At 47.1% G+C, this 26,544-nt stretch overlaps 1 protein-coding gene across 3 annotated transcripts in view; it reads left to right on the forward strand.

The window, feature by feature from the left end:
• Nucleotides 1–26,544, forward strand: part of KCNN1 (potassium calcium-activated channel subfamily N member 1) — a 151,186-nt gene that overhangs the window by 68,730 nt on the left and 55,912 nt on the right. For all 3 annotated transcript variants that reach the window (XR_009555084.1, XM_060232677.1, XM_060232678.1), the window contains exon 2: nt 24,112–24,561. Coding sequence is in view for 2 of the 3 variants with exons in the window: in XM_060232677.1 (XP_060088660.1) it covers nt 24,193–24,561 (369 nt within the window). In the remaining variant the exon portion in view is untranslated. The remainder of the gene's footprint in view (nt 1–24,111; nt 24,562–26,544) is intronic.

Consider the following 26,544-nt stretch of genomic DNA (forward strand, 5'->3'; position numbering starts at 1 on the left):
TGGTTACAGCCTCCAGGTGGGGCCTGAAGAGCTCCTGAAATTACAACTGATCTCCAGGCAAGAGAAATCAGATCCCCTGGAGAAAACAGCTGCTTTGAAGGGTGGGCTCTCTAGTGGAGGTATCAAACTCATTTGTTATGAGGGCCAGATCAGACAGGAATGTCAGCTCATCGGGCTGGGCCGTGTTTCCATAAACTGCAACGCCAGGTAAACTTTACAAAGGACATGAGCAAACTCAATTAAGCAATTGATTCCTCACAGTGAAAGCAATTGATTTACTGGGGAACCCACAAAAGCCTGACTCTCTCAGATCCCCCACCCAAAGTTCTCATCCTTCCAGCAGGGCTGAGGGGAAAGCCTGACAGTAGGGACTTTGGAGGCGGAGCCAGGTGCCAGGTTGTGACAAGCATGACTGAGCTCTGAAGGGAGTTCTGGCCACCACATTGAAAGGGACCGCACACCTTTTGAATGCCTTCCCTCCATTGGAAATAATGAAGGATAGGGCCCCCTTCTTTGGGGGTTCATAGAATTGGATCCCTTGGTCCAATCTTTTTTGAAACTTGGAGGGTATTTTTGGGAGAGGCACTGGATGCTATGCCAAAAATTTGGTGCCTCTATGTAAAAAAACACCCCGAGCCGCAGATACCCGTAAATCAATTTCCCATTATACCCTATGGAAATCAGTCTCCATAGGGAATAATGGAGCCTGGGGAGGACAGAAAAAGCCTAGCAGGAACTTGTTTGCATCTTAGGCCACACACCCTGGTGCCAAGGCAGCCAAAACTGTGTTCCTGTGCATTCCTGCTCAAAAAAACGCCCTGCTGACAACCAACTCTCTCTCAAAGTTGTGGAGTCTTGTGAGCAAAAAGTCTACTTTGTGTGCTACTGGCCTTTAAGTTGTGAGCTACTGCATCAATTAGTTTGTTCTGGGGCCATTTTTCCTGAGCTAAGACAAAAAATGTGTGAGCTGGAAGCTAAAAAACTGTGAACTACCTACCTCACAGTAACTCAGCTTCGAGGGAACACTCAAGGCTGGCCTTAGACTGTCTGGCACCCTGGGCTAGGCTAACTTCTGGTGTGCCCCCCCCGCCCCCACACTGATAACATAACTGAGTCACATGGTGAGCACCCAGTTTGGCACCCCCCAGAAAGCTGGCGCCCCAGGCAATCTCCTAGTTTGTCTAGTGGCAGAGCCAGCCCTGGCAAAGTTGCCGACAACATTCTTGGAAGGTAGGTTAGGTTAAGAGGTTAGGTGTCTGATCCAAGGTCAGCTTTCTGGCTAAACTGGGGGTTTGAACCCAGGTCTCTCTTCTCCTACTCTAATATTTATTGTGAGGCACCAAACTAACTTCAGTTTCAGCTTCACTTCCTCCAGTGTTTGGCCCACCCTTGTAAGAATCTTCTCAGGACTTAAAACCACGTTCTGAGGTCCTTCTCCAGAGGCCGGTCGGCTGGCCACAGGGGTCTCTTCTGTGCTTGCTGTTCCAAATTTTGGCATCTTTATTGCCCTCCAAGTCAATGGACAACGATAGCTTTTACTTACCCCCCAAAAGGTTTCCTGCTTCTTCCCCACACACCCCCAAGGGAAGACTTGGCTGTCAGAAATTTCATGACCGTGACCATGTTTGTGGCCATGTGAATTCCTTGATTTGGCCAACCATGTTAGGTGAGTTGTCAGATATATTGAGGTTGTGGTGCAAGTTCATTTCTTCTTTCTGTCCTGGCCAGGGCTTTTTTTTGTAGCAGGAACTCCTTTGGATATTAGGCCACACACCCCTGATGTAGCCAATCTGGCCCTCATAACAAATGAGTTCCACACCCCTGATCTAGGGAGAATTCCTTCAGTCTCCATGGTAGGAGCTATTGATGGACATCTCTTCCCTGGATGTCTCTAACCACTCTTTAAAATCTATCTAAAGCCAATCCTCCAAGAGCTTGCAGGGCTCTTCTTACAGGGCCTCCTGTAAGCTTCAGGGGGATTGGCTCCGTCAGGAGTGTGTGACCTAATAGGCAAAGGAGTTCCTGCTACAAAAAAAGCCCTGCCCCCTGGCCATTTGAAAGGTCCCTAGCCAGCCATTATTGGACATAAGCTGGGTCTTCAATTGAACTCAGCAAGGCAATTCCTATATTCATTCACTGGTTTGCCAATGCCCAAAAAAATGTTGCTTAGGTTTCCCTTGAGCAGAGCTGAGATTCTCACATTTGCTCCAAAGGTGCGCTCAGATATCTTTCCTTTGTCCCCAAGAACTGACCAGCTCATAGGCTAAATAGACTGACAAATTTGATTGTAGCATAAGCTTTCGAGAAACACAGCTCTCTTTGTCAAATGTGTCGAAGGGTGTAGCCTAATAGGCTAATAGACTGACAAATTTGATTGTAGCATAAGCTTTCGAGAAACACAGCTCTCTTTGTCAAATGTGTCGAAGGGTGTAGCCTAATAGGCTAAATAGACTGACAAATTTGATTGTAGCATAAGCTTTCGAGAAACACAGCTCTCTTTGTCAAATGTGTCGTAGGGTGTAACCTAATAGGCTAAATAGACTGACAAATTTGATTGTAGCATAAGCTTTCGAGAAACACAGCTCTCTTTGTCAAATGTGTCGAAGGGTGTAGCCTAATAGGCTAATAGACTGACAAATTTGATTGTAGCATAAGCTTTCGAGAAACACAGCTCTCTTTGTCAAATGTGTCGAAGGGTGTAGCCTAATAGGCTAAATAGACTGACAAATTTGATTGTAGCATAAGCTTTCGAGAAACACAGCTCTCTTTGTCAAATGTGTCGAAGGGTGTAGCCTAATAGGCTAATAGACTGACAAATTTGATTGTAGCATAAGCTTTCGAGAAACACAGCTCTCTTTGTCAAATGTGTCGAAGGGTGTAGCCTAATAGGCTAAATAGACTGACAAATTTGATTGTAGCATAAGCTTTCGAGAAACACAGCTCTCTTTGTCAAATGTGTCGAAGGGTGTAGCCTAACAGGCTAATAGACTGACAAATTTGATTGTAGCATAAGCTTTCGAGAAACACAGCTCTCTTTGTCAAATGTGTCGTAGGGTGTGGCCTAATAGGCTAAATAGACTGACAAATTTGATTGTAGCATAAGCTTTCGAGAAACACAGCTCTCTTTGTCAAATGTGTCGAAGGGTGTAGCCTAATAGGCTAATAGACTGACAAATTTGATTGTAGCATAAGCTTTCGAGAAACACAGCTCTCTTTGTCAAATGTGTCGAAGGGTGTAGCCTAACAGGCTAATAGACTGACAAATTTGATTGTAGCATAAGCTTTCGAGAAACACAGCTCTCTTTGTCAAATGTGTCGAAGGGTGTAGCCTAATAGGCTAAATAGACTGACAAATTTGATTGTAGCATAAGCTTTCGAGAAACACAGCTCTCTTTGTCAAATGTGCCAGAGGGTGTGGCCTAATAGGCAAATGAGTTCCCGTTGCACTTTTTCTACAAAAAAAAAAAAAAAGCTCTGCAAAGAAGAGCCAGTGAACACTGTGGGGGAACTAGGATTACAGGCAAACCCCCTGACTCAGGCAAGGCGTCTCATAATGCAGAAAGTGACTCGCAAAGATAGAAGGCAATGCAGTAAAAGAAGACAAGGCAGGCAGTGAAAATCGCAATGAACTACTGTCTTGGTGCCTTATAAAAATGGCCTCCTGATCGCTGTTTTAATGCACACAATAATGATGGCCCTGCGAGGTAGATTATGCGGAGAGTGTGTGACTGGCCCAGGTTCAGCCCGTGCACTTCAATGGCTAACCAGGGATTCGAACCTGAACCCAGATCCTAGTCTGCTACGCTATGCTGGCACCACATTGGTAAAGGCAGTGGTGTCTTGATGAAGTGATGTGGTACATCGTATACGGATGCACTCTCTGGAGTCCTCATAGATCAGTTCTGCTTTGGGAACAAGACCAGGTAATTTAGAAATGCCAAAACCCAAGGGGGGAGTTCAGATCAGAAGAGAGGGAAGGCAATTGGCCCAAGGTCGATCATTTTATTTCATTGCTGCAGCCCGATTTTCACTTTAAGCCATATCCTGCAGCTAGAAACACTTCCTTCAATGCTCTAACTTTCTGCATGAAGAGAATGCTTTTCCATTAGAAAAATTCCCTGTGCCTAGAAAACTAGAGTGCCAGGATTAGGGTCTTCTCCTTCCCTCAACTTCATTCACTGTGTTCCCACCCCTTTTATCTTTAAAAAATAAAAATAAAAAATAAAAAACTAACCGAGTAATGGAGGACCTGTGACCTAGAATCACAGAGTTGGAAGGGACCACCAGGCTCATCTAGTCCAACCCTCTGCACAATGCAGGGAAATCACAAATACTCCCCCCTAAATTCACAGAATCAGCATTGCTGTCAGATGGCCATCTAGCCTCTGTTTAAAAACTTCCAAGGAAGGAGAGCTCACCACCTCCTGAGGAAGCCTGTTCCACTAAGGAACCGCTCTAATAGCCCAGGAAAGCCTGATCGCATTAGATCTCAGAAGCTAAGCAGGGTTTGCTATAGTTAATACTTGGATGGGAATACCCAGTCGGGAGGCAGGGCAGCTTTATTCAGCCACCTCCCTGAATATCCTCCAGGCTCCCAGTAGGGGTCAGTCACCAGAGGTCATAGTGGCTTCCAGGTGCAGATATCCTTGCCTAAAATACACAAAAATGGGGGAGGGGAGTAATGGAGGAAGGCAACAAAGCTTAATTTTCTTCTTAAGCGCACATGGCATTGGGTTGGAAGCCGGGAGAATCATTTTGCGGATCATGATCATCAGGTACAACCAGCTATGGAACAGTTCCATCCAACCCTGCCAGCTTATCCATTATAGATAACACACAAATGGACTCCAGAGTTTCCCTCCGTGCATGCAAACTACCAGCTGATCCTTGATAAGCTCTCGATTTAACAAGGATCAGAGTGTTGGGTTACGTGTGTTCTTCTGCAACAAAGCTCGGAGTGGCTTCTGTCCAGGCACCAATCTGGTAAGTGCTCGTGGCTGGTTTCAGCAGTGATAGCATCCTGGCTGTCCCAGGCCCTTCCTGAAATGCTCGACACCATGACCAGTCAATTCCTTTAAGCAACTACTGATCCTGCCTCTTGGGCAAAGGGCATTCTTCTCCTTTGGAGACTCAGAAGAAGACTGTAGATTTATACCTCACCCTTCTCTCTGAATCAGAGTCTCAGAGTGGCTTACAATCTCATTTGTCTTCCCCTCCCCTCACAACAGACATCCTGTAAGGTGGGTGGGGCTGAGAGAGCTCTCCCGGAAGCTGCTAAAAATTGAATTAAACAAGCAAATCAATAAATATTGCAGGATGTGTTTGGAAAGGCTTTTCTCTGCTTGCCAATCTAAGGAAATTATACTGGTCTAGATAGACCAAAGGTGGCCAAACTTGCTTAATGTCAGAGCCATATCAGATGTTTGAGAGCCACAAGGCATGAAAGAAGTCTTCCTTCCTTCCTTCCTCCCTCCCTCCTTCTCTCAAAATCTAATGTTTATTCTATGTGGCTCTTACATTAAGCAAGTTTGGCCACCCCTGGTGTAGACCTTGGAAACCACTGGCAACAATTAGAACTTAAGAGAAGCCATGTTGGATCAGGCCAATGGCCCATCCAGTCTAACACTCTGTGTCTCACAGTGGCCAAAAAACCCAGGTGCCGTCAGGAGGTTCATCAGCGGGGCCAGGACACTAGAAGCCCTCCCACTGTTGCCCCCCCCACCAAGTACCAAGAATACAGAGCATCACTGCCCCAGACAGAGAGAGTTCCAATGATAAGCTGTGGCTAATAGCCACTGATGGACCTCTGCTCCATATGTTTATCCAGCCCCACCCCCACACCTAAAACCAATTCACACACACCTAAATACAAAAAAGAATGTGCATTAATTCTTCCCTGCTCCCCTGATCTTTCTAATGGGGCAGGCACTGATCCTTTGAGCTCACAGCTTGGGCAGAGTCATGTGAGTGGAGGTGGCCTTTCAGATGCTTTGGCACACCGGAAGCCTCACTTGCTCTCTTCCTCTCCCTGCTAATTTTCCCATGACCCACTTCAGATCCGACTCCCGGACTTGTTTGTTTTAGAAAATGTATTTGCTGCCTCTCAAGAGATCTGCTCAAGGCAGCTTCTAAGATCAAAACAATGCAGCAAAACCATAAAAGCAACAACATGGGAATTATCAGTAATAAAGCGAGCCGTCAAAACAAAGCCGGGGGTAGAAGCATAGCATAGCAGGGGGCCAATTCTGCAGCCTAAAGTGTGGCGCACAGAAAACTGTCCTCAGGTTAGAAGCAGACCAGGAGAACAACTTTAAAGAAAAAAGGCTTTTTAAAAAAACCAATAAGAACCTGGGTGAAAAGAAATGTTGACCTAGCACATCACAGAGAAAAAGGAAGGCAATGCCAGGTGATCGTCAAGAGGGAGAGCATTCCAACGTTCAGGTGCCACCACCAAAAAGCCCTGTTTTTGGCCCACACTGCCTTCACTTCTGCAAGTGGCTAGGGTAGGGTTGTCAGCTCTGGGTTGGGTGAGTGGAGCTAGGAGAGGGTGGGGTTTGGGGAGGAGAGGGACCTCAAGAGGATACAATGCCACAGAGCCCACCCTTGTAAGTAACCATTTTCTCCAGGGGAGCTGATCTTGATCTTAGAGAGATCAATTAATTTTAACAGTGGGAGATTTCCAAAGAGGTTGGCAGTCCTAGGCTAGTGTATGACACAGGATTTAAAAAAGCTAATAAAGAAATGAATAGTATTCCAAACAGACAGTGACGAGGTTATTCGGTTAACTTTCCGAGGTAAAAAGATATGATCACCATCTTCAAGTACTCGAAAGGCTGTCATATGGAGGATGGTGTGGAATTGTTTTCTGTGGCCCCAGAAGGTAGAACCAGAACTAATGGGTTGAAATTAAATCAAAAGAGTTTCCGGCTCAACATTAGGAAGACCTTCCTGACCGTTAGAGTGGTTCCTCAGTGGAACAGGCTTCCTCAGGAGGTGGTGGGCTCTCCTTCCTTGGGGGTTTTTAAACAGAGGCTAGATGGCCATCTGACAGCAATGAAGATCCTGTGAATTTAGGGCAGGGGTGACGAACCACCATCCCGAGGGCCGTATGCGGCCCTCGAGGTCACTTGGTGTGGCCCTCGGGGACTGCTGGGCCAAACCGAGCCATGTGGCAGCCTCCCTGGGGCCTGGCTGGCCAGAGAGGATCATGGGGCCCAGCTGCGCTGTGCAGCAGCCTCCCCAGCGCCAGGCAGGGATGTACTGTGCGGCAGCCTCCCTGGGGCCTGACTGGCCAGCCAGAATTGCTGCAGGGCCTGGAAAAGTTACTGTCACAGTTCAGTTTGCACTTGATTATACCAGATGGTGTGGCCTAATATGCTAATGAGTGTGTGACCAAATATGCTAATATTAGGGGATGTGGTCTAATATGCTACTGAATTCCTGCTGGGCTTTTTCTACAAAAAAGCCCTGGACCTATACATTTGCCTAGGGCAGTGGGCCTTGTGTGTGCCAGATTAGGCTCTCCCCACATGACTTCAAATGGAAAAACAATTATTTGCATTGCTGGTTTTTACCTTTAAAGCCCTATATGGCCAGGGTCCTGCATATCTTAGGGACTGCCTTTCCCTGCATATGCCCCAGCGAGCACTTCGGTCCGGGTCTCAAAACCTGTTGACAGTTCCCAGCATCAGAGAAGCAAGGCTCAAATCAACAAGAGCCAAGGTCTTTTCTGTTGCTGCCCCTAGTTGGTGGAATGAGCTGCTGGAAGAGATCAGGGCCCTGCAAGAGCTTCCGCAGTTGCAAAATAGCACTCTTCCGCCATGCGTTTTCATAATGATAACATCTGCAGCAGCAGGATTTGCGCATAGAAACATCACCAATGGTCTATCTCTTCATGCTATCGTGATCCTAGAAGCTCTTAGACTGGCTAACCGCCATTTAGATCGCTGCCTGAAACCTTGATACTCGGATAAGTAGATGTTTTTAGAAATTGTTTTTTATGTTTTATGTTTTTTACTGTTTTTTTATTTTATTTGGTCACACAATGTAACTGTGTAACCTTAAATTTGTGAGCCGCCCTGAGCCTGCCTCGGAGGGAAAGGCAGGATATAAATCAAATAAATAAAATTAATTAATTAATTTTGCTGGCTCGAATCATTCTCCCTTGGCAGAGCACTGTTTTTTAAGTTGATAATTTTTTATGGCCTGAAAATGAGGTTATAAATATCCATATGGCCCTTGGCAGAAAAAGGGTTCCCCACCCCTGATTTAGGGGGAGGTCTTTGTGAGTTTCCTGCATTGCGCAGGGAGTTGGACTAGATGATCTTGGAGGTCCCTTCCAACTCTATGGGCGTTTTCTCACTGACCTTAATCGGCAGCGACGCCCCTCTTCACCGCGCAGGATCTGCGCGGATTTCGCACCAATTGCCGCGGAGCACCCGGAAGAGCCGCAAAGTCCCGCGGCTTTTGCGGCGCAAATGGAAACTGGTTTTTGGCGGTTTCCATTTGCGCCGCAAAAGCCGCAGGACTTTGCGGCTCTTCCGGGTGCTCCGCGGCAATTGGTGCGAAATCCGCACAGATCCTGCGCGGTGAAGAGGGGTGTCACTGCCGATTCAGGTCAGTGCGAAAACGCCCTATGATTCTATGATTCTGTTATTTCTTTCTCCTATTGTAGTTGAAGAGGTTTGCTCTGTCTCATAAAAACTTATACTGGAACAAATGTTCTTAGTAGCGTCACCAGCTCTGGGTGGGGAGATAATATCTAGAGATTTTGGAGGTGGAGACTGAGAGGGCGGGGCCTGGGGAGGGGTGGGACCTCAGCGGGGTGCAATGCCATAGAGTTCACCCTCCAAAACAGCCATTTTCTCCAGGGCAACTGATCTCTGTGGTCTGGAGATCAGTTGTAAAAGTGGGAAATCTCCAGTTCCCACCCGGCGGTTGGTGATTAGGCAACCCTAGCTGTTAATCTTCAAGGTGCCACTGGACGTCTGGTTTGTTTCTCTATGATGGAGTAAAACGGATACTCCACTGAAATTGTTCTGCGAAGATGGGGCTGTATTGCCATCCCTTCTCCTAGAGGCCAAAAGAAGACTTGCAGACAAAATAGGGTTGCCAGCTCCAGGTTTGGAAATACCTGATTTTGGAAGTGGAGCCTAAAAATGGTAGGGTTTGGGGAGGGGGAAGGACATCAGTGAGGTAAAATGCCATGGAGCCCACCTTCCAAAAAAGCCATTTTCTCCAAGGGAACTGCTCCCTGTCTCCTGGAGATCACTCATAATCCCAGGAGATCTCCAGCCACCAACTGGAAGTTCCACAGAAGAAGGGGTTTCAGTGTAAAGTCAAAGCAGATAGAATACCACTGAAAAACAATGAATATACTTCAATCCTTATATAGGATTTATCCTATATACAACTTTAAACCTGTGTATACAAATATCAACATCAGTTTCCAATTTCTTCCCTCCAGACAATTTAACAATTATTAACAAACGACAATTAGTTCCAATACTTTCCAATAGAGGGATTTTCAGAAATCCTTCTTCCAGTAAACAAAGTTTGTAATGCAGTCCATAACTTCTTGTGAAATTTTTTCAAATGAAGAGGCCAGGAAATTTTGGAAAATTGGTTTCTTTATTTCATATCAAAAATTCAAATATAAATTACTCTGGATTTACACAGTATGTGTAAGAGGTCTTGACAAAATCAATCCAAAGAACAGCTTACAGGCACAATCGGTCTACAGAAATCCTGTTTCGCATTACTGCTTTATCCAAGCCAATTTCCTATTATAAAAAAAAACAAGAATTTTTACTCATAAAAACAACAGTACATAAGTACTTCTACCATTTCATTATAAAACATCTGTGAAAAAGCACCGATAACTCACCTACTAAGATGCTTCACTCATCACACTCAAAATAATTTCTCTGTCATCTTCCCAGCATTTGCTGTCATCTTTCTCATTCAACAACAAAGGTGAGAGTTATACTCATTCACAGGTGGCATCATTTAAAAAAACACAGCAATCCATTGAAGGGGGTGCACCACATATACAGATCTCACTGGAAATTCATAAAAACCACGACAGGTCCCACTCATTGTTTAATCCCAAAGGTTTTGAGATGGTAAATCTATCTCATTTCTTTCTGTGCAAGTAACTTTTCGACTCCAATAGAATTAAGCTGCGACCCATGTATTTCCTCTAATACAAAAAATCTAAGTGCATCAGGATCATGCCCCTTTTCACAAAAATGTTCAACGAGCAGAGCTTCACTCACTTTATGTTTTAATCTAGATTGGTGTTCTAGTATACGTGTCTTTACCATTCTCATGGTACTTCCCACGTAGATACATGTACACTGGCATAAAATTGCATTCACAACTCTTTTGGTAGAACATGAAGTGTGCTGTTTTAAAATTATATTTTTGCCTGTCTGGGGATGCTGGGAAGATGACAGAGAAATTATATTGTGTGTGATGAGTGAAGCATCTTAGTAGGTGAGTTATTGGTGCTTTTTCACAGATGTTTTATAATGAAATAGAAGTACTTATGTACTGTTGTTTTAATGAGTAAAAATTCTTGGTTTTTTTTTTTTTAATAATAAGAAATTGGCTTGGATAAAGCAGTAATGCGAAACAGGATTTCTGTAGACCGGTTGTGCCTGTAAGCTGTTTTTGGATTGATTTTGTCAAGACCTCTTACACATACCGTGCAAATCCGGAGTAATTTATATTTGAATTTTTGATATGAAATAAAGAAACCAATTTTCCAAAATAGACAGAAAAAATATTGGACACTGAGAATCAATTGCATCATATAAGACGTTATTTGGACACAGAGCTGCTGCTTCTTTCCTAACCCACCTGGGAACTGGCAACCCTACCTTCTTTGCATGGCAGCAGGTCCCAGGTTCAGTCTCTGGGTAAAGCATCTCAGGTGTCAAGGAAGGCATTCTCTCCTGCCAACTCCAAACAGCAGCTGCCAGTTGAATTAGAAGGGCTGACAGTCTGGCCAGTCTGGCTAAGAGCAGCTTAAGGTGATCCCTCTTTCTGGTTTACACCCATGGTCAATAAACATGGTGCATGGAGAGCCAGTTTGGTGTAGTGGTTAAGTGTGCGGTCTCTTATCTGGGAGAACCAGGTTTGATTCCCCACTCCTCCACTTGCACCTGCTGGCATGGCCTTGGGTCAGAGGTTGTCCTTGAAAGGCCAGCTGCTGTGAGACTCCTCTCCAGCCCCACCCACCTCACAGGGTGTCTGTTGTGGGGAGGAAAGTAAAGGAGATTGTGAGCCACTCTGAGACTCTTCGGAGTGGAGGGCGGGATATAAATCCAATATCTTCTTCTGCATCGGTTAGAGCACTGGTTACAGTAGGGGCCCTCAACTTTTTTCAGCCTGGGGACACTTTCCACTGTGTTCCCTCAGGAAAAGAAAAGCCCTGACGGGGGGCACAGCCATAAAATGGCTGCCACAAAATGGCTGCCGCAGAAGGCAGAGTCAGCCACAAAATGGCCACCACATGGCTTCCCTTCAGTCACACAATGAAGAGCCTTGTGCTGAGGGTGGTTGCTGCTCTCAGAGGAATGTGGAGTTTTTTTTAGGGCTGCCAATCCCCAGGTGGGGGCAGGGAATCCTCTGGTTTGGAGTCCCTCTCCCCGCTTCAGGGTTATCAGAAAGTGGGGGATGGGGGAGGGAAATGTCTGCTGGGCACTCCATTATACCCTATGGAGACCAATTTCCACAGAGTATAATGGAGAATTGATCCACGGTTATCTGGGGCTCTGGGAGGCAGCTGTTTTTTGAGGTAGAGGCACCAAATTTTCAGCATAGCATCCACTGCCTTTCGTCAAAACACCCTCCAAGTTTCAAAAAGATTGGACCAGGGGGTCCAATTATATGAGTCCCAAAAGAAGGTGTCCCTATCCTTAATTATTTCCAAATGAAGTTCAATCATGCTTAGGGTTGCCAAGTCCAATTCAAGAAATAGCTGGGGACTTTGGGGGTGGAGCCAGGAGCAAGGTTGTGACAAGCATCACTGAACTCCAAAGGGAGATCTGGTCATCATGTTTTAAGGGACTGCACAACTTTGAAATGCCTTCCCTCCATTAGAAATAAAGAAGGATGGGGGCACCTTCTTTGGGAGCTCATAGAATTGAACCCCCTGGTCCAATCTTCTTAAAATCTGGAGGGTATTTTGGGGAGAGGCATTGGATGCTATGCTGAAGATTTGGTGCCTCTACCTGAAAAAACAGCTTCCCCCCCCCCCCCCAAGCCCCAGATATCCGCAGATCAATTCTCCATTCTACCCTATGGGAATCGGTCTGCATGGGGAATCATGGAGTGCCCAGCAGACATTCCCTTCCCCCCGACCCCGCTTTCTGAGGACCTTGAAGCAGGGGGAGGGCCTCCAGACCGGGGGATCCCCTGCCTCGCCTGGAGATTGGCAATCCTAATCATTCTTGTCATACCATTGCTCCTGGCTCGACCCCCGAAGTCTCCTGGCTCGACCCCCAAAGTCCCCAGATATTTCTTGAACTAGACTTGGCAACCCTAGGGGTTTTTTTGGGGGGGGAGGGAAGAAATCTGCACAGCCAATCAAATTTCCAAAGGCCAGTTGGAAGCCTTGCTAGGCAACAGCCCTCCCTGGCCTCACCCAGCCCTCACCCACTTTCTAGGGGCACTTGGCCGGTGCCAAGAAAGGTGTCACTGGGTGCCACATGGTCACCATGTTGGGAAACCCTGGGTTAGAGATCTGGGAGACCCGGATTTCAGTCTCCACTCAGCCCCTGCACTTGGCTGGATTACTTTGGGCCAGTCATACACTCTCAGTCTAATTTACCTCACGGAGTTGTTTGTTGTGAGGTAGGAGGAGGGGAGAACACTGCTGCAAGCTGCCTTGAGTCCCTATTGGGCACAGAAGAGGGGGTATACATGTCTAAAAGGGGATATACAGGGCTTTTTTTAGAAGAAGAAATTCTTTTTAGAGCAGGAACTCATTTGCATATTAGGCCACACCCATGATATCCCCAGTGTTTCACGCAGGGCTTTTTTTGTAGAAAAAGCCCAGCATGAACTCATTTGCATCTTAGGCCACACCCCCTGATGCCAAGCCATCCGGAAGTGCGCTCCCGCTCAAATAAAGCCCTGAGGGTATTCATGGCTAAAATACCCCTCCAAATGTTACCTGCGTATGTCTGTACCATGCTCTATCCCTCCGTATTAATCCCTACAAATCACGGTAGGGATGCCAGCCTCCAGGTGGGACCTGGGGATCCCCTGCAGCCACAGCTCATCTCCAGACTACAGAGATCAGTTCCTCGGGGGGGGGGGGCGGGCAGATGTTTTGGATTCGGTGGTCTTGTACCCCACTGAGGTCCCTGTCCTCCCCAGGCTCCACCCCCAAATCTCCAGGAGTCCCCCAACCTGGAGCTGGCAATTCAACCCCCTACCCCCTGCCAACAGCCAGGGGGGACCTGGCAATGCTAGATCCTGCCTGGATCCCGAGCAGGGACCTTGTGGGTTTTGAGAGAGTTTCAGAAAGATCTGTAAACGTTGCCATGGGTTATTTTCATCTTTCGCCCTCTGCAAATGCTTGTCTATTAATTTGCAATTGTTTGTTGGGTGGAAAAGTACCGCAATCTCGTTCTAAAGGGGGAGGAAAAACAACGGCGAGGCTTTGAGCGAGAACGCCTGCATTTTGTGGGGAGGGGAGAATGCGGTGGACAGATCCTCCTCAGGTTTGGGCAGAGGTCGGCCGGGATGTGCCTGGCTTTCCAAAGGAGTGCACCGGCCTTGGCTGGCACGGAGCCCCTCCATTTATGAAGCGTCAGCAACACCATTCTAATCATTTTTTTGGAAAGGAGGAAAAAAAAAAAACACCCTTCCCTGTGTCTCACTGGAGGTTCTTTCCAAGACTAAAAGCTTGTGCAGAGGATGTTAGAAAGTCAATTTATATGGATATGAAGGGGGAGCTCCTCCGCCAGCTTGCCTCTCTCCCCCCTCTAGCACTGAACATCTCTGCTCATTTTTTAAAGCACAGATTGCCTGTCAAAAGAGCTTCTCCCCTTTCCGGAGGCACCGAAAGCTCTGGGGCAGAGGAAATGGGAAATGTCATCTGGGTGTCCTTCCCATCTCCATCAAAGTTGAATGACAAGAGCCAAGCACTGCCGAGGGAGACAGGCCCAAAGGGTGTCTGTCTGGGGGGAAACCTGGCCTGTCCGGCTTAGGGAGGAAGAAGATTCCCCTTCTTGTCGTTCTCTGACTGTTCTGGAATGCTGCTCTGCCTCACACCCTGATCCCCTCTTTGATTCAAGTTGAATTTCTAAAATTAATTCTTATCCTTGGACACCTTTTCAGCGACGCCCATTTGCATGCGTCCTTGCCCGCGTTCTGTGCAAACAGCGCACACCTCTGCATTGATGAAGCACTAGACATTTATTCTCTTCATTTAGATCCAGCCTTTCTCCAGAATGGGGACCCAAAGTAGCTTATATAGTTCTCCTCTCCTCTGTTTTAGCTTCACAACTGTTGGAAAGGGCAATGTCTCGCCTATGAAGACAGAGAAGAAGACACTGCAGGGGGCAGCAGACAATTAGATAGGATAGTGAGGTCAGGCACCAAGAGCCCGTTTGGTGTAGTGGTTAAGTGTGGGGACTCTTATCTGGGAGAACCGGGTTTGATTCCCCACTCCTCCACTTGCAGCTGCTGGAATGGCCTTGGGTCAGCCATAGCTTCATGCAGAGTTGTCCTTGTGAAAGGGCAGCTTCTGGGAGAGCTCTCTCAGCCCCACCTACCTCACAGGGTGTCTGTTGTGGGGGAAGAAGATAAAGGAGATTGTGAGTCTCTCTCAGATTCTGAGTGGAGGGCAGGATATAAATCCAATTTCTTCTTCTTCTTCTTCTTCTTCTTCTTCTTCTTCTTCTTCTTCTTCTTCTTCTTCTTCTCTCCTGTTGTCATTCGTCATCTTCTCCCGATTGCTACTTTTAGGGCAGTTTCCCCCTCCTTCTTGGAAGTGCCGCGCTCAGTCATACCCTCTCTCTCAGCTAGAGATGCAGATCAAGATGGGTAGCCTTGTTAGTCTATCTGTAGTGGTAGAAAAGAGCAAGGGTCCAGGAACACCTTAAAGACTTTCACAATTTATGGCAGGGGGGTGAGCTTTTGTGGGTCACTGCTCACTTCTTCAGAAGCTTCAGCGGTGACTCACAAAACCTCACCCCTGCCACAAATGTTAGTCTTTAAAGTGCTCCTGTGCTCTTTTCTACAGCAAGAGATGCCATTAGGACCCTATCTCTTCTCTTTCCTATCAAGTATGTTCATTCCTAAATAAACCTTTATCAACTCTGGAATCAGGTTGTGCACCGTTGCTATGTTAATTACTCTGTCAACAACAACAACCCTGTGATGAGTACAGCTGCAAGGCTACCTTATGCCCAGAACTGGAAATCGTTAAAGATACCCATGGTAGAAAATTGGGGGTTAAAGATACTGGAACTTGCAGAAATGGCTAAACTTACTTCTTTGGTTAAAGAAAAGACATTATCTACCTTTGCTGTCGCTTGGAAGCCCCTCACTGAGTCTCTGCATGCAAATGAAAAAGTGAATTGATGATCTGTGGATTGGAAGAGAAATATATGAACATATGAAGCTGCCTTCTACTGAATCAGACCCTCGGTCCACCAAAGTCAGTCTTGTCTTCTCAGACTGGCAGCGGCTCTCCAGGGTCTCAAGCTGAGGTTTTTCACACCTATTTGCCTGGACCCTTTTTAGTTGGAGATGACGAGGATTGAACCTGGGACCTTCTGCTTACCAAGCAGATGCTCTACCACTGAGCTACCATCCCTACTTTTAGAAAAGTAGGATAATTGGTGGATTGGTTGTAATTGTAAAATTAAATGAGAATATTTGGTTTTGTTGCCAGGAAATTTTTGAAATTTTGAAACTTTTAAATATATGCTTCTCTGATTCCCCCCCCCCTATTTACTGACTGTTTCCCCCCCTTTTTCTTTTTCTTTTCCTCCTTTTTGAACTCTTTTTTTTCTTTTTAAGTATGGGAAACTTTCAATATAAAATAAAAAAAAAAATATTTTTTTAAAAATAACAATCCTGTGAGATGGGTTAGGTTGAGAGTGTGTGACTGGCTGAATCTCACCCAACGAGCTTCCATAGCATGAGTGGGGATTCAAACCCAGATTTCCCAGATCGCAGTCACATTTTCCTCACTTGAAAGTACCTATTTCTTGCTCCCTCTACTGGTCAATTCAATATTACATCATTTTATGTCAGGTATGAAAATTTGCAGTCAATAGGGAGATAAGCCAAGCCTAAAGCAATATCATATGGAATCGAGAAGCAACAGAGACACTCAAGTAAGGAAAATGAAAATGTGGAAAATCTCCTTGATACAGTTGGATGTCCCCTTACATTAGTGCTTTATCAGTGCATGCATATGGGAGGGTGAAACAAATCTATGGAGAGGAGTGATCAATGACAGATGCTTTCTGCATAAAATTTGGAAATCAAAAGTCAAACAATGGCAGTTTCCTAATGCATCAGTGCTGAGCTGGCTAGAGGGCCAGACGTGAATCTGCAAGACCCAGGTTCGAATTCCTATTCTGGCACAGAAGCTTGCCGAGTGTCCCTTGGCCAGTCACACACTCTCAGACTACCCCGTCTCACGGTATTTGTGAGGATAAAATGGAGAAGGAGAGAATGTTGCAAGACATGCTGGGTCTCCACCGGGAAGAAAATTATATAAATAAAAATTGGAATTCCAGATTGGGACCCAGAGAGAGAATTGAAAACTTCCCTCTATTCCTTTTCATGGGGTGTCCAGGGGGAAAAAAACACAAGTGTCCCTATGCTGGAACATGATCCATTTCAATAGTCCAAGGCTTTTTTTGGTAGCCAGATCTACCTTTGCATATTAGGCCACACACCCCTGATGTAGCCAATCCTCCTGAAGCTTACAGCATAGAGCCTGTAAGAAGAGCCCTGTAAGCTCTTGGAGGAGTGGCTACATAAGAGGGGTGTGCCCTAATATGCAAAGGAGTTCCTGCTACCAAAAAAAAGCCCTGCAACAGTCCTTTCCTTCTTCTTACCAGAACAGGGCACCATGGTGAGCTTCACATGTTGAAAAGGAATTTATAAAATACCCCAAATAATTAAAGGATAGTTTGGTGTAGTGGATAAGTGTGCGGACTCTTGTCTGGGAGAATTGGGTTTGATTCCCCACTCCTCCACTTGCAGCTGCTGGAATGGCCTTGGGTTAGCTACTATAGCTCTTGTAGGAGTTGTCCTTGAAAGGGCAGCTGCTGTGAGAGCCATCTCAGCCCCACCCACCTCACAGGGTGTCTGTTGTGGAGGGGTGGGGAGGTAAAAGGAGATTGTGAGCTGCTCTGAGACACCGAGATTCAGAGAATAGGGTGGGATATAAATCCAATTTCTTCTTCTTCTTCTAAAATGATCTGGCCTCCATTGAGGCATTTTCTTTCTTTCTTTTGTCCTAAAAAGATCTAGCAGTCTCTGAAGAAGTGAGCAGTGACTCAGGAAAGCTCCTAGCCTGCCACAAACTTTGTTAGTCTTTGAGATGCTGCTGGGCTCTTGCTCTTTTCTGCTGCTCCAGACAGACTAACACGGCTATCCATCTTGATCTATCCCCACGTCCAATGTTCCATCTAAGCTGAATTAGCGTGAGCTAGCTCACAGATTTTTAGCCTCCGGCTCACACATTTTTGTCTTCGCTCAGGAAGGATGACCCCAGAGCACACTAATTGATGCAGGAGCTCACAACTTTCATGCCAGCAGCTCCCAAAGTAGAATTTTTGCTCACTAGACTGCAGCTTAGAGGGAACATGGCCCATTTCCAAAGCTAAACTGTGCAGATTGTAGCATGTCGAGGCTGGTGGATAAAAAGAAGAGATTGGATTCATACTCCGCCCTTCCCTCACGATCTCAGAGCAGTTTACAATCTCTTTCCCTTTCTCTCCGCACAACAGACAAGCTGTGAGGTCAGTGGAGCCAAGAGAGCTCTGAGAGCACTCCTCTTGAGAGAGCTGTGACTGAGCCAAGGTCACCAGCTGCCTGTGGAGGAGTGGGGAATCAAACCTGGTTCTCCAGACTGAAGTTCACCGCTCTCAACCACTACACCAAACTGTCTCAGTAAAAGGAGGAAATGTGCACAGCAATCGTCTGAAGGCAACCCGTCGTATCTTTCTGCTGCGCCACTCTGCACACCATGTAATTCTCACAGCGTTACACCCATGTGAACATTATCATGATTAATAATAATTATGGGGAAATTATGACTGATTCTTTAAAATCCCCATGAGACTGCAATGTCTACAGGGGGCTTTTCCCCCTCCCAGCTTCACTGGCAAAGAGTCCTCCGTGTTACCCATTTCTGTTCACTCCCCTCTCTTATTAGCTTCTGCTGACTGGAGGTTCCATTCTGTTCTCAGAGCAGTCCCTACATAGAGCTAGGGCTGCCAATCTCCAGGTCAGAGCTGGAGATCTCCTAGAATGAGAACTGAATTCCAGACCATAGATCAGTTCCCCTGTAGCAGGGGTGACCAAACTTGCTTAATGTAAGAGCTACACAGAATAAACGGCAGATGTTTGAGAGCCACAAGACTTGAATGTCATATGTTTGAGAGCTACAACACAGGAAGGAAGGAAGGAAGGAAGGAAGGAAGGAAGGAAGGAAGGAAGGAAGGAAGGAAGGAAGGAAGGAGGGAGGGGGGGAGGCGAGGGGGAGGGGGAAGGGGAAGGGAAAGGGGGAGGGAAAGTTGGAAAGAAAGCAACTTTAACTTTAAACACATTTTCAAAGCCTCTGGCTGGTTTGGCTTGGAGAAGTGATTTAAAGAGAGAAATGTTTTTTCCAAGCTGGCTGACGGGGCAGTGAGGTTTCAAGAGCCACACAATATATGTGAAAGAGCCACATGGGGCTCCTGAGCTGCATGTTTGGCCACCCCTCCCCTGGAGAAAAGGGTGGATTTGGAGAGTGGACTCTATGGCATTATACCCTGTTGAGGCTCCTCCTCTCCCCAAACCCCAGCCTCCCCAGATTTCACCCTCAAATAGGGATGTCAGCCTCCAGGTGGGATGTGGGGATACTCGGGAATTGCAGCTCAACTTGACTACAGAGATCAGTTCCCCTGGAGGAAATCCTCCTCTTCTTCTTCTGTCTTCAATATGGCTGTTAACCCTGGCCAGGGCTTTTTAAGTAGAAAAGGCCCAGCAGGAACTCATTTGCATATTAGCCCCCCCCCCCGGACATCACCATTGTTTAGCACAGGGCTTTTTTGTAGACAAAGCCCAGCAGGAACTCGTTTGCATATTAGGCCACACCCCATGACATCACATAAAGTGATGTCACCCGTTCAGTAGGTTACTTTCCGCATATTGACGCAGAACAGTACAGTGCCATCAGCTGTATTTCATGGATGTGTGTTCTCACACAGTCCAATGAGAGACCTCGTTTTGCCCCCCAAAAAACATGACTGGAGAGAGAGAGATCCACGTGAGGTGAAATGGGAAGTGGCAGGCTCAGCTTCTCCCAGGAGGGGCACTTGTTGGGGGCTGGAGACATCAGAGAGGACGGAGCCCATGGTCTGGGAATACATCACTGCCCAGTGCCTGACACTGAGACCATATTTTGAGCCGAAGCCCTGACCAAGCCAGCTGGAACTGCATCCTGGTGCGTTCCTGCTAAAAAAAACATGCAACCCTGCCAGTAGCTGTTAGTAGAACTTTCTTCTTAGGTTGAATTTCTCTTTTCCCTCCTTTTCAAAGCAAGTGGCCGTCACTGCATCTTGTTGCAGGGAGTTCCACAAGCTAATTGAGCCATGTGTATATGTGTGCGCACGTGTGTGTGTGAGTGAGACAAGGGATTTCTTTTTGTGCTAAAAACCAGGAACAGTAAAGCAAAGAGCAATAAAGTCTGTCTTTAAAGCTTACATTTTGATAGAGCTGTTAAAAACAATAACAATGACGGTCACGTCAGTAACAATGATTAGCATTTATGTAGCCAGTCTTTTGAAAGGGGAAATATCCTGGCTGCTAGGACAAGTGGTCCAAAGTGTGGAAATAAATCTGAGTTTTACTCCCTGTTATGGGGACTTCTGTATCCTTGTTTAGCAATCAGGTTAGAATATTTCCATGTGAATCTGTTTAGTTGATCATCTCTGTCCGTTTGAGGGACGGTTACGATTTCCTGTAGTTATAAACCTGAATGATTGCTCCCATGTTCTCTCTTTTGGACAGAGAAGGACAGCTAAGGAAGGAAGCTGCGGGGATGCAGGTGGGCGGAGAGACTGCGGCACCTTGTCTGAGGACTTTTCAGGGGGACGGCAGTCTGTCCAATTTTGGAAATAGGATGTGGGACAAGACGGATCCACCTGGGTCTGACGTAGGGCTGGCCCTGCCATTTGGCAAACTAGGTGATCGCCTAGAGCGCTGGCCTTCTGGGGCGCCAAACTGGGTGCCCCCCATGTGACCCAGTGATGTTATCAGTGCAGGGGGGACACCAGAAGGTAGCCTTGCCTAGAATGCTAGATAGTCTAGGGCCAGCCCTAGTCTGATCCAGGAAAGGCACTTCTAATGAATCTGCCTCATACTGAACTGGACCATGGTCCATCAAGGTCAGTATTGTCTACTTGGACTTGGCAGTGGCTCTCCAGGGTCTCAGGCAGAGGACTTTCACATCACCCATTACCTGATTCTTTTCACTGGAGATGCCGGGGATTGAACCTGGGACCTTCTGCATGCTGAACAGAGGCTGTGCCACTGAGCCACAGCTCCTCCTCAAATGTTTTATTAGAAGGTGGAGGAGATGTATGTGGGCAGCTCAGGGACAAAGAGAACCTCCACATTCAGAGGCAGCGTGCGTACCCCTGATTATTAGAGGTTAATAGTGTTGGAAGACTGCTGTTATGCTCTAGCTAGGGTTGCCAATCCCCAGTTCAGGGTGGGGGTTCCTTGGTTTGGAGGCCCTCCCCACACTTCAGGGTTATCAGAAAGCAGGGGGAAGGGAAATGTATGCTGGGCACTCCATTATACCCTATGGAGACCGATACCCATAGGGTGTAATGGAGAATTGATCTGTGGGTATCTGGAGCTCTGGAGGGGGGGGGGACTATTTTTGAGGTAGATGCACCAAATTCTCAGTATAGCATCTGGTGCCTCTCCTCAAAACACTCTCACCCTTGTTTCAAAAAGATGGGAGCAGGGGGTCCAATTCTATTATCTCCAAAAGAAGGTGCCCCTATCCTTTATTACTTCCCAACGGAGGGAAGGCATTTAAAAGGCATGCGGTCCCTTTCAATATTTCCTCTAAGCTGTGGAGTCCTGTGAGCAAAAAAAAATCTACTTTGTGTGCTACTGGCATTAAAGTTGTGAGCTACAGCATAAATTAGTTCGCTCTTGAGTCATTTTTCCTGAGCTCAGACAAAAATGTGTGAGACAGAGGCTAAAATACTGTGACCTAGCTCACACTTACTCAGCTTAGCGGGAACACTGGAAATGTAATGGCCACAACTCCCTTCAGAGTTCAATCATGCTTGTCACTCCCTTGCTCCTGGCTCCATCCCCAAAACCTCCTGGCTCCACCTCCAAAGCTCCCAGATATTTCTTGAGTTGGACCTGGCAACCCTATTTCTAGCAGGTCACAGTTGGACCAGGTGAGCCTTCTTAATCAGATGTTGCCAGAACTCTTTTTTTTTTTGTAGCAGGAACTCCTTTGCATACTAGGCACACAACCCTGATGTAGCCAATCCTCCAAGAGCTGACAGGGCTCTTAGTACAGGGCCTACTGGAAGCTCCAGGAGGGTTGGCTACATCGGGGGTGGGGGGTAGGGGCTAATATGCAAAGGAGTTCCTGCTACAAAAAAAGCCCTGGATGTTGCAGAGCCATTCTTTTTGCTGTTATTAAAATGGGGTTAGTCTTGAAGAAGAGGTCTAGTGATGGTTGTGAGCCACGATTTGTAAATGGAACTTCCATGTACAGCAGCAGGCTACCACATTGTACAGGATGCGGCAGAGGGTAGCTCTGTTTGGGGGCAGTTATTGTTGGAGCAAGGGTACTGGTTTAGATTAGCCTTTTGTGCAATTCAGCAGTAGGGTCACCAGCTCTGGGTTGAGAAATATCTGGAGATTTGGGGGGGCGGGGAGAGCCTGAGGAAGGCAGAGTTTGGGGAGGGAGGGACCTCAGCAGGGTATAATGCTGTAGAGTCCACCCTCCAAAGCAGTCATGTTCTCCAAGTGAACTGATCTCTGGAGGTCACCTGTAATCCCAGGAGATCTCCAGCCACCGCCTGGAGTTTGGCAACCCCATTAGCAGGCCTCTTTTAAACTATTCCTATAAAAAAGAACTAGGCAGAACTAGGCAGGAAGAACATCAGCCACCTTGAGTTTCACAAGGAAGAAAGGTGGCTAATAAACAAACAAAATCTTGGTGGACATTAGCCAAATGGATCCTCTCACCTCCATATTCAAAGGCAGTCTTCCTCTGAATAACTAGATGCTGGGGAGCAATCGAGGAGAACTGTTACCTTTCTGCCTTGAAAGAGGGATTCCCAAGGCAGCTAGGGTCCCCAAACCCCTGGTGGGGCCTGGAGACCTCCAGGATCGCAGCTGCCTCCAAGCCATAGACATCAGTTTCCCTGGAGAAAATAAGTGCTCTGGAGGGTGGCGTCTATATCAGGGGTAGCCAATCTGACTTGGGAGCCACATGCGGCTCTTTCACACATATTGTGCGGCTCCAGAGGTCGAGGAACTTAATGCTGGTCTTATGGGGACTGTTACTCCCAGCTTTTGTTTTTTAAAAAGTCTTCTAGCAGGGTTGTGTTGTAAAGTGCATACAAACGTATGTTATCTTTCTGTGCAAAGAAAGTGTTAAGCGTTTTAATAGAGATGTTTTGTTCATGTTTTGCAGCTCTCAAACATCTGATGTTTATTCTATGTGGCTCCTACATTAAGGAAGTTTGGCCACTCCTGATCTATAGCATTATCCCCCACTGAGTCCCCTCCCAAGCCTTGCTTCCCTAGGCTCCACCCCCAAATCTCCAGAAATTTCCCTACCCAGAGTTGAAGAAAAGAATGGCTGGAGATCAAGGCAAAATGAAGATGCAGTTTGGTGTCATGGTTAAGAGTGGTGGACTCTAATCTGGAGACCTGGGTTTGATTCCCCTCTCCTCCTCCACATGCAGCCAGCTGGGTGACCATGGGCTAGTCACAGTTCTCTCAGAGCTGTTCTCCCAAGAGCAGTCCTCTCAGAGCTCTCTCAGCCCCACCTACCTCACAGGGCATCTTTCGTGCAGAGAGGTAGAAATCCAATCTCTTCTTTTTTTCTCTTCAAAGACAAATGGTGCACAGGAAAGAATCTTTCATGATCGCATAATCCCTACACATTTCTTGTGCAGCGTCATCAGGAGGAATTTACCAAAATAATACAAATATAAAGATATATATTAATTGCACTCTGTAAATGTTCTATGAAATTGCCCCGCATTTTATTAATACGTTTAATTGCTTTTGAAATGATGCATGAAATATATTTTAATACACCTAGGGGCTGTACAGTCATGAGCCAGTTTGGTGTAGTGGTTAAGTGCGTGGACTCTTATCCGGGAGAACCGGGTTTGATTCCCCACTCCTCCACTTGCACCTGCTGGCATGGCCTTGGGTCAGCCATAGCTCTGGCAGAGGTTGTCCTTGAAAGGGCAGCTGCTGTGAGAGCCCTCTCCAGCCCCACCCACCTCACAGGGTTTCTGTTGTGTGGGAGGAAGGGAAAGGAGATTGTGAGCCGCTCTGAGACTCTTCGGAGTGGAGGGCGGGATATAAATCCAATATCTTCATCTACCTCACAGGGTGTCTGTTGTGGGGGAGGAAGGGAAAGGAGATTGTGAGCCGCTCTGAGACTCTTCAGAGTGGAGGGTGGGATATAAATCCAATATCTTCTTCTTCTTCTTCTTCTTCATGAAGGATTCTTTCCTTTGCACCCTTTGTTTTTTCATCTTTGTCAATCCAGAGTCAGCAACCCCTTCGAGCTGTCCCCTGTCAGAGACAGGATGCTGGCTCACGCCTAATCAGAGAGGGCTCTTTATCTCTTCTTCCCAGGTAAATGCTGACTCCCAAATTTTGAGCCATGCTGGATCCAAGAGCCCGGGCAGCGAGACGAGCCCTTTTGCCGAGATAGCCATGAACAGCTGCAAGTTCAACGGCGGTGTGGTCCGGCCCCTGAGCAGTCTGAGCGCCTCGCACCGGAACCTGCATGAGCTGGATGCTGAGACCCAGCCCCTGCAAACCTTCCACGACTCCGGCTTGGAGGTGGTGGTGTCCAAGTCGGAGCGCAGCAAGGCCTCGGACCCCCACCTGGACGAGAAGGGGGAAGCGGAGGGGGCCACCCACGGCCAGAAGAAGAACCAGAACATCGGGTACCGGCTGGGCCACCGGCGGGCCCTCTTTGAGAAGCGCAAGCGGCTGAGCGACTACGCCTTGATTTTCGGCATGTTCGGCATCGTGGTCATGGTCACCGAGACGGAGCTCTCGTGGGGGGTCTACACCAAGGTAAAGGCATCCGTTTGGGTGCTGTGAATTATTTCTATGCATTGTGTCATTTCAAGGGAGCATACTCCAAGTTTGCTTTACATCAACCCTACGAGATAGGCTCAGGGGGACAACTGGTGCAAGGTTACTCAATGAGCGTTGAAGCCTATGCCTCTTTTCACTCCATCTGGCTGTTCAAGGTGACCTGCTGTATAAAAAAAGCATTGGCCATAAAATGACACAATCCGAAAATGACGTCAAGTCGCCTGCTTGCCGGGTGACTTTGGGACCAGACGCATCTTCTCGGCCTAACCTATTTTGCAGGGTTGTTGTGAGGGTAAAACAGAGCCCTTCTGATGTCCTTGAAGGAAGGCCAGGATGAAAACTAATAGACAAGTGGTCGTTGGGTTGGGTTTTTTTGAACATCCATCAGAGGGCTTTGATGGGGGCGCTCTTTAACCTGTTCCCCTCCAGCTGTTTTTCTATCAAAAAATCATTAGAACATCAGAAGAGCCCTGCTGGATCAGACCAGTGATCCATCTGTCCCAGCATCCCATCTCACACGGTGGCCAATGAGTTGCTCTGGACAGCTGACAATTGGGCATAGAGGCTGAGGCTTTCTCCTAATGTTGCCTCCTGGTTCTGGGATTCAGAGACTTTTGGGATCTCTCTCAACACACTATATGAGTAAGCTGGCTGAACTGCTTTTACCTTTTCACATGAGAAGAGTTCTGCTGGATCAGTCAAATGGTCCATCTAGTCCAGCATCCTGTCTCACAAAGGGGCCAACCAGCTCCTTAGAGGGCCAACAACAAGCCTTGCCTGATAAGAATATAATAAAAGCCCTGCTGGATCTGACAAATAGTCCATCTAGTCTAGCATCCTGCCTTACACAGTGTTCAATAACAGGGCATAGAGACCGAGGCCTTCCCTGATAAGAACATAAAATGAGCCCTGCTGGATCAGACCAGTGGTCCCTCCAATCCAGCATCCTGTCTCACACAGTGGCCAACCAGTTCCTCTTGAAGGCCAACAACAGGGCATAGAGGCCAAGGCCTTCCCCAATAGGAACATCAGAAGAGCCCTGCAGGATCAAACCAATGGTCCATCTAGTCCAGCATCCTGTCTCACCCAGTGGCTAAGCAGTTCCCCTGGAAGGCCAATAACAGGGCATAGAGGCCAAGGCCTTCCCCTGATGTTGCCTCCTGGCTCTAGGGTTCAGATTAGTGTACCTGAATGTGGAGGTTCCCCTCAGTCACCATCCCCTCCCCCTGCCCAGTCTGATTTCCTGCTCTGGTGGAAATATTCAGAAGTACCTCCTGTCTTTTCTTCCACAGAATAAATAGTAGATGGGGATGGCCATAAAACTATTGGCAAACACAGAGTTTTTGTTACTTGCTCCCATCTCCACTATCTCCTGTTAGAGGCAGGGCTTTTTTTTGTAGCAGGAACTCCTTTGCATATTAGGTCACACACCTCTGATGTAGCCAATCCTCCAGGAGCTTACAGGGCATTTAGTACAGGGCCTGCTGAAAGCTTCAGGATGATTGGTTACATCAGGGTGAGTGGCCTAATATGCAAAGGAGTTCCTGCCACAAAAAAAGCCCTGGTTAGAGGGCCTCAGAGGGCTTGACTACACATTAGGGTTGCCAAGTCCAATTCAAGAAATATCTGGGGACTTTGGGGGTGGGGGCAGGAGACATTAGGGGCGGAGCCAGGAACAAGGGTGTGACAAGCATAAATGAACTCTAAAGGGAGTTCTGGCCATCACATTTAAAGGGACGGCACACCTTTTCAAGTCCTTCCTTCCATAGGAATTAATGAAGGATAGGGGCACCTTCTTATGGGGCTCATAGAATTGGACCCCCTGGTCCAATCTTTTTGAAACTTGGGGGGTATATTGGGGAGAGGCACTAGATGCTATATTGAAAATTTGGTGCCTCTACCCCAAAACACAGCCCCCCCCCAGAGCCCCAGGTACCCGCAGATCAATTCTCCATGATT

Source organism: Heteronotia binoei, chromosome 2, assembly GCF_032191835.1.
Source record: "Heteronotia binoei isolate CCM8104 ecotype False Entrance Well chromosome 2, APGP_CSIRO_Hbin_v1, whole genome shotgun sequence".
NCBI classification, from domain to species: Eukaryota; Metazoa; Chordata; class Lepidosauria; order Squamata; family Gekkonidae; genus Heteronotia; species Heteronotia binoei.